Source organism: Bombina bombina, chromosome 1, assembly GCF_027579735.1.
Source record: "Bombina bombina isolate aBomBom1 chromosome 1, aBomBom1.pri, whole genome shotgun sequence".
Lineage (NCBI taxonomy): Eukaryota > Metazoa > Chordata > Amphibia > Anura > Bombinatoridae > Bombina > Bombina bombina.
In genome coordinates this window covers 1,575,302,814-1,575,320,563 of record NC_069499.1, presented here as the reverse complement: position 1 = coordinate 1,575,320,563, position 17,750 = coordinate 1,575,302,814, and the positions used below count along the sequence as shown (strand labels likewise).

The window sequence follows — 17,750 nt, the reverse complement described above, 5'->3', positions numbered from 1 at the left end:
ACAGTATCACATACACACACGTGACACATATAACACAGCATCACATACACACACAGTGACACATATACACACAGTAATCACACATACACACACAGTGACACATATATACACAGTATCACATACACATACAGTGACACATATATACACAGTAACACATACAGTGACACATATATACACAGTATCACATACACATACAGTGACACATATATACACAGTATCACATACAGTGCACATAATACACATTATATCATACACATACAGTGACACATATACACAGTATCACATACATACAGTGACACATATATACACAGTATCACATACACATACAGTGACACATAATATACACAGTATCACATATTACACAGTATCACATACACACACAGTGACACATATATACACATACAGTGAACATATATACACAGTATCAATTACACACACAGTGACACATATATACACATACAGTGACACATATAACACGTATCACATACACATACAGTGACACATATATACACATCAGTGACACATATAACTACATACAGTGACACATATATACACAGTAACCATACACATACAGTGACACATCTATACACATACAGTGACACATATATACACAGTATCACATACACACACAGTGACACATATATACACAGTATCACATACCACATACAGTATCACATACAGTGACACATATAAACACAGTATCACATACACATACAGAGACACTCTATACACATACAGTGACACATAAATACACAGTATCACATACACACACAGTGACACATCTATACACATACAGTGACACATATATACACAGCATCACATACACACACAGTGACACATATATACACATACAGTGACACATCTATACACAGTATCACATACACATACAGTGACACATATATACACACGTATCACATACACATACAGTGACACATCTATAACATACAGTGACACATATATACACAGTATCACATACACATACAGATGACACATATTCTTACACAGTATCACATTACACACCCAGTGACACATATATACACAGTATCACCATACACACACAGTGACACATATATACACAGTATCACATACACATACAGTGACACATATATACACAGTATCACATACACATACAGTGAACATCTATACACATACAGTGACACATATATACACAGCATCCACATACACACACAGTGACACATATATACACACACAGTGACACATATATACACAGTATCACATAACATACAGTGACACATATATACACAGTATCCACATACACACACAGTGACACATATATACACAGTATCACATACACACACAGTGACACATATATACACAGTATCACATACACATACAGTGACACATATATACACAGTATCACATACACATACAGTGACACATCTATACACATACAGTGACACATAATACACAGTATCACATACACATACAGTATCACATACAGTGACACATCTATACACATACAGTGACACATATATACACAGTATCACATACACATACAGTATCACATAACACACACAGTGACACATATATACACAGTATCACATACACATACAGTATCACATACAGTGACACATATATACACAGTATCACATACACATTACAGTGACACATTATACACAGTATCACATACAGTGACACATATATACACAGTATCACATACACACACAGTGACACATCTATACACATACAGTGACACATATATACACAGTATCACATACACACACAGTGACACATCTATACACATACAGTGACACATATATACACAGCAATCACCATACACACACAGTGACACATCTATACACATACAGTGACACATAAATACACAGTATCACATACACACACAGTGACACATCTATACACATACAGTGACACATATATACACAGCATCACATACACACACACAGTGACACATATATACACATACAGTGACACATCTATACACAGTATCACCATACACATAACAGTGACACATATATATTCACACAGTGACACATATATACACAGTATCACATACACATACAGTGACACAGTATATACACAGTATCACATACACATACAGTGACACATATATACAACAGTATCACATACACATACAGTGACACATCTATACACAGTATCACATACACATACAGGGACACATATTTACATCAGTATCACTATATACACAGTATCACATATATACACAGTATCACATACACACAACAGTGACACATATATACACAGTATCACATACACATACAGTGACACATATATACACAGTATCACATACACATACAGTGACACATCTATACACTACAGTGACACATATATACACCAGTATCACATAACAATACAGTGACCCATATATACACAGTATCACATACACATTACAGTGACACATATATAACACAGTATCACATACACACACAGTGACACATCTATACACAGGATCACATACACATACAGTGAACATATATACACACACCAGTGACAGATATACACACAGTATCACATACAGTGACACATATACTACACAGTAGCACATCACAATATAGTGACACATATATACACAGTATCCACATACACATACAGTGACACATAATACACAGTATCACATACACATACAGTGACACATATATACACAGTATCCCATACACATACAGTGACACATATATACACAGTATCACATACACACACAGTGACAACTATACACACAGTATCACATATATACAACATACAGTGACACATATATACACAGTATCACATACACATACAGTGACACATATATACACAGTATCACATACAGTGACATATATACACAGTATCAACATACACATATATACACATACACAGTGACACATATATACACATACAGTGACACATATATACACAGTATCACATACACATACAGTGACACATATATACACAGTATCACATACACATACAGTGACACATATATACACAGTATCACATACAGTGACACATATATACACAGTATCACATACAGTGACACATATATACACAGTATCACATACAGTGACACATATATACACAGTATCACATACAGTGACACATATATACACAGTATCACATACAGTGACACATATATACACAGTATCACATACACCATACAGTGACACATATATACACAGTATCACATACACATACAGTGACACATATATACACAGTATCACATACACATACAGTGACACATCTATACACATACAGTGACACATATATACACAGTATCACATACACATACAGTGACACATATATACCACAGTATCACATACACATATAGTGACACATATATACACAGTATCACATACAGTGACACATATATACACAGTATCACATACACATACAGTGACACTATATACACAGTATCACATACACATATAGTGACACATATACACACAGTATCAATTACACCATACAGTGACACATATATACACCGTATCACATTACACATACAGTGACACCATATATACACACACAAGTGACAGATTTATACACAGTATCACATACACATACAGTGACACCATATATAACACTGTATCACATACACTTACAGTGACCACATATATACACAGTATCACATACACATTACAGTGACACATATATACACATACAGTGACCATATATTACTCAGTATCACATACAGTGACAGAATATATACACAGTATCACATAACACATACAGTGACAATATATACACAGTATCACATACAGTGACACATATATACACAGTATCACATACACTATAGTGACACATATTTACACAGTATCACATACAGTGACAAATATTTACACAAGTATCACACTACACTACAGTGACACATATAACACAGTATCACATACACATACAGTGACACATCTATACACATACAGTGACACATATATACACCAGTATCACATACACATATAGTGACACATATATACACAGTATCACATACACATACAGTGACACATTTATACCACAGTATCACATACACATACAGTGACACATATATACACACACAGTGACACATCTATACACAGTATCACTACACATACAGTGACACATATATACACAGTATCACATACACACACAGTGACACATCTATACACAGTATCACATACACATTACAGTGACACATATATACACAGTATCACATACACACACAGTGACACTATATACACAGTATCACATACACATACAGTGACACATCTATACACACACAGTGACACATATATACACAGTATCACATACACACACAGTGACACATATATACACACACAGTGACAACATAATACACAGTGACACATATATACACAGTATCACATACACACACAGTGACACATATATACACACACAGTGACACATATATACACAGTATCACATTACACATACAGTGACTCATCTAAACACAGTATCACATACACATACAGTGACACATCTATAACAGTATACATACACATACAGTGACACATCTATTACACCAGTATCACATACACATTACAGTGACACATATATACACAGTATCAATACACATACAGTGACACATATATACACAGTATCACATACACACACAGTGACACATCTATACACAGTATCACATACACATAACAGTGACACATATTTACACAGTACACATACACCAACAGTGACACATATATACACAGTATCACATACACATCTATACACACACAGTGACACATATAACACAGTATCACATACACACACAGTGACACATATATACACAGTATCACATACACATACAGTGACACATAATACACAGATCAAATACAGGTGACACATATATACACAGTATCACTACACACACAGTGACACATATATACACACACAGTGACACATATATACACAGTATCACATACACATACAGTGAACATATATACACAGTATCACATACACATACAGTGACACATATATACACAGTATCACATACAGTGACACATATATACACAGTATCACATACAGTGACACATATATACACAGTATCACATACAGTGACACATATATACACAGTATCACATACAGTGACACATATATACACAGTATCACATACAGTGACACATATATACACAGTATCACATACAGTGACACATCTATACACAGTATCACATACACACACAGTGACACATATATACACAGTATCACATACACATACAGTGACACATCTATACACAGTATCACATACACATACAGTGACACATATATACACAGTATCACATACAGTGACACATCTATACACAGTATCACATACACACACAGTGACACATATATACACAGTATCACATACACATACAGTGACACATCTATACACAGTATCACATACACATACAGTGACACATCTATACACAGTATCACCTACACATACAGTGACACATATATACACAGTATCACATACACACACAGTGACACATATATACACAGTATCACATACACACACAGTGACACATATATACACATACAGTGACACATCTATACACAGTATCACATACACATACAGTGACACATCTATACACAGTATCACATACACATACAGTGACACATCTATACACAGTATCACATACACATACAGTGACACATCTATACACCAGTATCACATACACATATATACACAGTATCACATACACATATAGTGACACATATATACACAGTATCACATACACACACAGTGACACATATATACACAGTATCACATACACATACAGTGACACATATATACACATACAGTGACACATATATACACAGTATCACATACACATACAGTGACATATATACACACACAGTGACACATATATACACAGTATCACATACACACACAGTGACACATATATACACAGTATCACATACACACAGTGACACATATATACACAGTATCACATACACATACAGTGACACATATATACACAGTATCACATACACACACAGTGACACATATATACACAGTGACACATATATACACATACAGTGACACATATATACACAGTATCACATACACATACAGTGACACATATATACACAGTATCACATACACACACAGTGACACATATATACACAGTATCACATACAGTGACACATATATACACAGTATAACATACACATACAGTGACACATATATACACAGTATCACATACACACACAGTGACACATATATACACAGTATCACATACACACACAGTGACACATATATACACATACAGTGACACATATATACACAGTATCACATACACACACAGTGACACATATATACACAGTATCACATACACATACAGTGACACATCTATACACAGTATCACATACACATACAGTGACACATCTATACACAGTATCACATACACATACAGTGACACATCTATACACAGTATCACATACACATACAGTGACACATCTATACACAGTATCACATACACATACAGTGACACATCTATACACAGTATCACATACACATATATACACAGTATCACATACACATATAGTGACACATATATACACAGTATCACATACAGTGACACATATATACACAGTATCACATACACACACAGTGACACATATATACACATACAGTGACACATATATACACAGTATCACATACACATATAGTGACACATATATACACAGTATCACATACAGTGACACATATATACACAGTATCACATACAGTGACACATATATACACAGTATCACATACAGTGACACATCTATACACAGTATCACATACACATACAGTGACACATATATACACAGTATCACATACACATATATACACAGTATCACATACACATATAGTGACACATATATACACAGTATCACATACAGTGACACATATATACACAGTATCACATACAGTGACACATCTATACACAGTATCACATACAGTGACACATATATACACAGTATCACATACACATACAGTGACACATATATACACAGTATCACATACACATACAGTGACACATATATACACAGTATCACATACACATACAGTGACACATATATACACACACAGTGACAGATATATACACAGTATCACATACACATCTATACACACACAGTGACACATATATACACAGTATCACATACACATCTATACACACACAGTGACACATCTATACACAGTATCACATACACACACAGTGACACATCTATACACAGTATCACATACACACACAGTGACACATATATACACAGTATCACATACACACACAGTGACACATATATACACAGTATCACATACACATACAGTGACACATATATACACATACAGTGACACATATATACACAGTATCACATACAGTGACACATATATACACAGTATCACATACACATACAGTGACACATATATACACAGTATCACATACACATACAGTGACACATATATACACAGTATCACATACACATACAGTGACACATATATACACAGTATCACATACACATACAGTGACACATCTATACACAGTATCACATACACATACAGTGACACATCTATACACAGTATCACATACACATATATACACAGTATCACATACACATATAGTGACACATATATACACAGTATCACATACACACACAGTGACACATATATACACAGTATCACATACACATACAGTGACACATATATACACATACAGTGACACATATATACACAGTATCACATACACATACAGTGACATATATACACACACAGTGACACATATATACACAGTATCACATACACACACAGTGACACATATATACACAGTATCACATACACACAGTGACACATATATACACAGTATCACATACACATACAGTGACACATATATACACAGTATCACATACACACACAGTGACACATATATACACATACAGTGACACATATATACACAGTATCACATACACATACAGTGACACATATATACACAGTATCACATACACACACAGTGACACATATATACACAGTATCACATACAGTGACACATATATACACAGTATAACATACACATACAGTGACACATATATACACAGTATCACATACACACACAGTGACACATATATACACAGTATCACATACACACACAGTGACACATATATACACATACAGTGACACATATATACACAGTATCACATACACACACAGTGACACATATATACACAGTATCACATACACATACAGTGACACATCTATACACAGTATCACATACACATACAGTGACACATCTATACACAGTATCACATACACATACAGTGACACATCTATACACAGTATCACATACACATACAGTGACACATCTATACACAGTATCACATACACATACAGTGACACATCTATACACAGTATCACATACACATATATACACAGTATCACATACACATATAGTGACACATATATACACAGTATCACATACAGTGACACATATATACACAGTATCACATACACACACAGTGACACATATATACACATACAGTGACACATATATACACAGTATCACATACACATATAGTGACACATATATACACAGTATCACATACAGTGACACATATATACACAGTATCACATACAGTGACACATATATACACAGTATCACATACAGTGACACATCTATACACAGTATCACATACACATACAGTGACACATATATACACAGTATCACATACACATATAGTGACACATATATACACAGTATCACATACAGTGACACATATATACACAGTATCACATACAGTGACACATCTATACACAGTATCACATACAGTGACACATATATACACAGTATCACATACACATACAGTGACACATATATACACAGTATCACATACACATACAGTGACACATATATACACAGTATCACATACACATACAGTGACACATATATACACACACAGTGACAGATATATACACAGTATCACATACACATCTATACACACACAGTGACACATATATACACAGTATCACATACACATCTATACACACACAGTGACACATCTATACACAGTATCACATACACACACAGTGACACATCTATACACAGTATCACATACACACACAGTGACACATATATACACAGTATCACATACACACACAGTGACACATATATACACATACAGTGACACATATATATACATACAGTGACACATATATACACAGTATCACATACAGTGACACATATATACACAGTATCACATACACATACAGTGACACATATATACACAGTATCACATACACATACAGTGACACATATATACACAGTATCACATACACATACAGTGACACATATATACACCGTATCACATACACATACAGTGACAGATATATACACAGTATCACATACACATACAGTGACACATATATACACACACAGTGACAGATATATACACAGTATCACATACACATCTATACACACACAGTGACACATCTATACACAGTATCACATACACATACAGTGACACATCTATACACAGTATCACATACACACACAGTGACACATCTATACACAGTATCACATACACACACAGTATCACATACACACACAGTGACACATATATACACATACAGTGACACATATATACACAGTATCACATACACATACAGTGACACATATATACACAGTATCACATACACGCACAGTGACACATATATACACAGTATCACATACACACACAGTGACACATATATACACATACAGTGACACATATATACACAGTATCACATACACATACAGTGACACATATATACACAGTATCACATACACATACAGTGACACATATATACACAGTATCACATACACATACAGTGACACATATATACACAGCATCACATACACACACAGTGACACATATATACACACACAGTGACACATATATACACAGTATAACATACACATACAGTGACACATATATACACAGTATCACATACACACACAGTGACACATATATACACAGTATCACATACACATACAGTGACACATATATACACATACAGTGACACATATATACACAGTATCACATACACATACAGTGACACATATATACACAGTATCACATACACATACAGTGACACATATATACACAGTATCACATACACATACAGTGACACATCTATACACAGTATCACATACACATACAGTGACACATATATACACAGTATCACATACACACACAGTGACACATATATACACAGTATCACATACACATACAGTGACACATATATACACAGTATCACATACACATACAGTGACACATATATACACAGTATCACATACACATACAGTGACACATATATACACAGTATCACATACACATACAGTGACACATATATACACAGTATCACATACACATACAGTGACACATATATACACAGTATCACATACACATACAGTGACACATATATACACAGTATCACATACACATACAGTGACAGATATATACACAGTATCACATACACACACAGTGACACATATATACACAGTATCACATACACACACAGTGACACATATATACACAGTATCACATACACACACAGTGACACATATATACACAGTATCACATACACATACAGTGACACATATATACACAGTATCACATACACACACAGTGACACATATATACACAGTATCACATACACACACAGTGACACATATATACACAGTATCACATACACATCTATACACAGTATCACATACACATATATACACATACAGTGACACATCTATACACAGTATCACATACACATATATACACATACAGTGACACATATATACACAGTATCACATACACACACAGTATCACATACACATCTATACACACACAGTGACACATCTATACACAGTATCACATACACATACAGTGACACATCTATACACAGTATCACATACACACACAGTGACACATCTATACACAGTATCACATACACACACAGTGACACATATATACACAGTATCACATACACATACAGTGACACATATATACACAGTATCACATATATACACAGTATCACATACACACACAGTGACACATATATACACAGTATCACATACACACACAGTGACAGATATATACACAGTATCACATACACATCTATACACACACAGTGACACATCTATACACAGTATCACATACACACACAGTGACACATATATACACAGTGCAGTTGACAATTAGATTTTAAGCGCTAGAGAAGAACAGACCGGCTTAACTACTGAATTCCCCTCCAGGAAAGCAAGAAATCGAGAGCAAAAGGTCAGAAGGTAGTTAAGCGCTAAGAGCAAGGTATGTGGGAGGATGTTATATATCTATAGATAAAACTATATATCGGTGTATATAGTGGATATAAAATCTAATACTGGATAGGTGATAAGTGCTGTGTACGTATCAGTATTTGGAAATAAATATATAAAGTGAATAAAAGATAAAGGAAGCAAGGAAAGTACAATTGGGGATACAATTTATTTAAAATAGGTTTAAAACAATATATCAAATATGTGACAGTTAAAACATTTGTATCTAAAAGTATAGGGACGTCTCCCTTATTCGTTACTGTTTAGTAACACTTGGTAAAAGAGATCAAATGGCAGTGTAAAGTACTTGCGTTTTAAATTGCTGTTAGCAACTGTGAGATGAAAATGTATCTCCTTAGATGTTCAGTAGAGATTTGAAGTAGCAGTCGGGTAGCGGCCGCGTTGTATGCGGTTTGGCGTGGCGTTACCAGATGGTATTGATTTGCGCCTTTTTTGTAGCCGGTGTGACGTCACTAAAGCCGGTTGTGTGCGGCGTTTCTGTGGTAGCCCCTATTCCGCAAAAAAATTGTGGAAGTCTTGGGGGAGTAAACTGTGGAACTTGGCGGTCAAAATAAATGACTTGATGGTTAAAAGCAGTTTAGGGATGAAATGATCCTCAAATTGTGCTGACTGTGCGGTCGCGATGTAGCGACTAAAAGAGCAGTTTGTTCCCTTTGGTTGCTAGTAGCAACTGGTGGATCCTTTAATGTCGAAAACTTGGCGGTCGTTGAAAACGACTATTGAGGCAGGTGTGTCTTTGCGGTCATTAAAAAATGACTAAGCGTCTAGAAAGTCTTAGAATGGCTTTGCGGTCACTTTATAGTGACTGGGAGATCTTTGCGGTCGTTAGTAACGACTCTGATGTTCCTATATAAATGTGACCAGGCACAAGAACATAGGGTAAACGTCCTCCAAATGTGTAGTATAGTGAAATAAACAAAGGCTAAAAAACAAATAGCACAGTGTCTCAGTCAACGCGTTTCGCCCGTGGGCTTTATCAAGACATCTTTTCAACGCGTTTCGCCCGTGGGCTTTATCAAGACAATTTTTTTGCGGAATAGGGGCTACCACAGAAACGCCGCACACAACCGGCTTTAGTGACGTCACACCGGCTACAAAAAAGGCGCAAATCAATACCATCTGGTAACGCCACGCCAAACCGCATACAACGCGGCCGCTACCCGACTGCTACTTCAAATCTCTACTGAACATCTAAGGAGATACATTTTCATCTCACAGTTGCTAACAGCAATTTAAAACGCAAGTACTTTACACTGCCATTTGATCTCTTTTACCAAGTGTTACTAAACAGTAACGAATAAGGGAGACGTCCCTATACTTTTAGATACAAATGTTTTAACTGTCACATATTTGATATATTGTTTTAAACCTATTTTAAATAAATTGTATCCCCAATTGTACTTTCCTTGCTTCCTTTATCTTTTATTCACTTTATATATTTATTTCCAAATACTGATACGTACACAGCACTTATCACCTATCCAGTATTAGATTTTATATCCACTATATACACCGATATATAGTTTTATCTATAGATATATAACATCCTCCCACATACCTTGCTCTTAGCGCTTAACTACCTTCTGACCTTTTACATATATACACAGTATCACATACACACACAGTGACACATATATACACATACAGTGACACATATATACACATACAGTGACACATATATACACAGTATCACATACACATACAGTGACACATATATACACAGTATCACATACACACACAGTGACACATATATACACAGTATCACATACACACACAGTGACACATATAAACAGTGACACATATATACACACACAGTGACACATATATACACATACAGTGACACATATATACACATACAGTGACAAATATATACACAGTATCACATACACATACAGTGACATATATACACACACAGTGACACATATATACACAGTATCACATACACACACAGTGACAGATATATACACAGTATCACATACACATCTATACACACACAGTGACACATATATACACAGTATCACATACACACACAGTGACACATATATACACAGTATCACATACACACACAGTGACACATATATACACATACAGTGACACATATATACACAGTATCACATACACATACAGTGACACATATATACACAGTATCACATACACACACAGTGACACATATATACACATACAGTGACACATATATACACATACAGTGACACATATATACACAGTATCACATACACATACAGTGACACATATATACACAGTATCACATACACACACAGTGACACATATATACACAGTATCACATACACATCTATACACACACAGTGACACATTTATACACAGTATCACATACACATCTATACACACACAGTGACACATATATACACAGTATCACATACACATCTATACACACACAGTGACACATATATACACAGTATCACATACACATACAGTGACACATATATACACAGTATCACATACACATACAGTGACACATATATACACAGTATCACATACACACACAGTGACACATATATACACAGTATCACATACACATACAGTGACACATATATACACAGTATCACATACACATACAGTGACACATATATACACAGTATCACATACACATCTATACACACACAGTGACACATATATACACAGTATCACATACACATACAGTGACACATATATACACAGTATCACATACACATACAGTGACACATATATACACAGTATCACATACACATACAGTGACACATATATACACAGTATCACATACACACACAGTGACACATATATACACAGTATCACATACACATACAGTGACACATATATACACATACAGTGACACATATATACACAGTATCACATACACACACAGTGACACATATATACACATACAGTGACACATATATACACAGTATCACATACACACACAGTGACACATATATACACAGTATCACATACACATACAGTGACACATATATACACAGTATCACATACACATACAGTGACACATATATACACAGTATCACATACACACACAGTGACACATCTATACACACACAGTGACACATATATACACAGTATCACATACACACACAGTGACACATATATACACAGTATCACATACACATACAGTGACACATATATACACAGTATCACATACACATACAGTGACACATATATACACAGTATCACATACACATACAGTGACACATCTATACACAGTATCACATACACATACAGTGACACATATATACACAGTATCACATACACACACAGTGACACATCTATACACACACAGTGACACATATATACACAGTATCACATACACACACAGTGACACATATATACACAGTATCACATACACATACAGTGACACATATATACACAGTATCACATACACATACAGTGACACATCTATACACAGTATCACATACACATACAGTGACACATCTATACACAGTATCACATACACATACAGTGACACATCTATACACAGTATCACATACACATACAGTGACACATATATACACAGTATCACATACAGTGACACATATATACACAGTATCACATACACATACAGTGACACATATATACACAGTATCACATACACACACAGTGACACATATATACACAGTATCACATACACACACAGTGACACATATATACACAGTATCACATACACATACAGTGACACATATATACACAGTATCACATACACATACAGTGACACATATATACACAGTATCACATACACATACAGTGACACATATATACACAGTATCACATACACACACAGTGACACATATATACACAGTGACACATATATACACAGTATCACATACACATACAGTGACACATATATACACAGTATCACATACACACACAGTGACACATATATACACAGTATCACATACACACACAGTGACACATATATACACAGTATCACATACACATACAGTGACACATATATACACAGTATCACATACACACACAGTGACACATCTATACACAGTATCACATACACATACAGTGACACATATATACACACACAGTGACACATATATACACATACAGTGACACATATATACACAGTATCACATACACACACAGTGACACATATATACACAGTATCACATACACATACAGTGACACATCTATACACAGTATCACATACACATACAGTGACACATCTATACACAGTATCACATACACACACAGTGACACATCTATACACAGTATCACATACACATACAGTGACACATCTATACACAGTATCACATACACATACAGTGACACATCTATACACAGTATCACATACACACACAGTGACACATCTATACACAGTATCACATACACATACAGTGACACATATATACACCGTATCACATACAGTGACACATATATACACAGTATCACATACACACACAGTGACACATCTATACACATACAGTGACACATATATACACAGTATCACATACACACACAGTGACACATCTATACACATACAGTGACACATATATACACAGTATCACATACACACACAGTGACACATCTATACACATACAGTGACACATATATACACAGTATCACATACACACACAGTGACACATCTATACACATACAGTGACACATAAATACACAGTATCACATACACACACAGTGACACATCTATACACATACAGTGACACATATATACACAGCATCACATACACACACAGTGACACATATATACACATACAGTGACACATCTATACACAGTATCACATACACATACAGTGACACATATATATACACACAGTGACACATATATACACAGTATCACATACACATACAGTGACACATATATACACAGTATCACATACACATACAGTGACACATATATACACAGTATCACATACACATACAGTGACACATCTATACACAGTATCACATACACATACAGTGACACATCTATACACAGTATCACATACACATACAGTGACACATCTATACACAGTATCACATACACACACAGTGACACATCTATACACAGTATCACATACACACACAGTGACACATCTATACACAGTATCACATACACATACAGTGACACATCTATACACAGTATCACATACACATACAGTGACACATCTATACACAGTATCACATACACACACAGTGACACATCTATACACAGTATCACATACACATACAGTGACACATATATACACCGTATCACATACAGTGACACATATATACACAGTATCACATACACACACAGTGACACATCTATACACATACAGTGACACATATATACACAGTATCACATACACACACAGTGACACATCTATACACATACAGTGACACATATATACACAGTATCACATACACACACAGTGACACATCTATACACATACAGTGACACATATATACACAGTATCACATACACACACAGTGACACATCTATACACATACAGTGACACATATATACACAGTATCACATACACACACAGTGACACATCTATACACATACAGTGACACATATATACACAGTATCACATACACACACAGTGACACATCTATACACATACAGTGACACATAAATACACAGTATCACATACACATACAGTGACACATATATACACAGTATCACATACACATACAGTGACACATATATACACAGTATCACATACACATACAGTGACACATATATACACAGTATCACATACACATACAGTGACACATATATACACAGTATCACATACACATACAGTGACACATATATACACAGTATCACATACACATACAGTGACACATATATACACAGTATCACATACAGTGACACATCTATACACAGTATCACATACACATACAGTGACACATCTATACACAGTATCACATACACATACAGTGACACATCTATACACAGTATCACATACACATACAGTGACACATATATACACAGTATCACATACACATACAGTGACACATCTATACACAGTATCACATACACATACAGTGACACATATATACACAGTATCACATACACATACAGTGACACATATATACACACACAGTGACACATATATACACAGTATCACATACACATATAGTGACACATATAAACAAACGGTGTCACGCACATACATATGTAAACATGATCAGGGTGACAGAAACACCCGGTACCAGCAGATTATCCCCTCACCTGTCTCATCATCTCTCACACAATCCGGAAATACTGAATCAACTCACTTCCGGGACACGCAGACATTTCCGACAAGGCGCTAGGGGCACGCTGGCAACACAACCCTATTGGTTGTCCAGCCAGTGACTTCACGGACCAATCAGATAATGCCGTAACGCCTATTTCTAATTCCTATGTATTATCTGATTGGTCCGTTTGGTTTGCCCGCCTACACCTACATTGATCTATTCAATTTCCAAGTTGCTCCTTCACGACATTGAGCCGAGTTACCGGGA

At 35.4% G+C, this 17,750-nt stretch overlaps 1 protein-coding gene across 2 annotated transcripts in view; it reads right to left on the bottom strand.

Annotated features, from left to right (window-relative positions):
• The window catches only part of TVP23C (trans-golgi network vesicle protein 23 homolog C), a 55,009-nt gene extending 37,470 nt beyond the window's left edge, over positions 1–17,539 (bottom strand). The window contains exon 1 of one of the 2 annotated variants that reach the window (XM_053710149.1): positions 17,476–17,539. In XM_053710149.1, coding sequence (XP_053566124.1) covers positions 17,476–17,487 — 12 coding nt within the window. In that variant the 5' untranslated portion in view covers positions 17,488–17,539. The other variant, XM_053710157.1, reaches the window with a different exon arrangement.
• Positions 17,540–17,750: the final 211 nt, after the last annotated feature.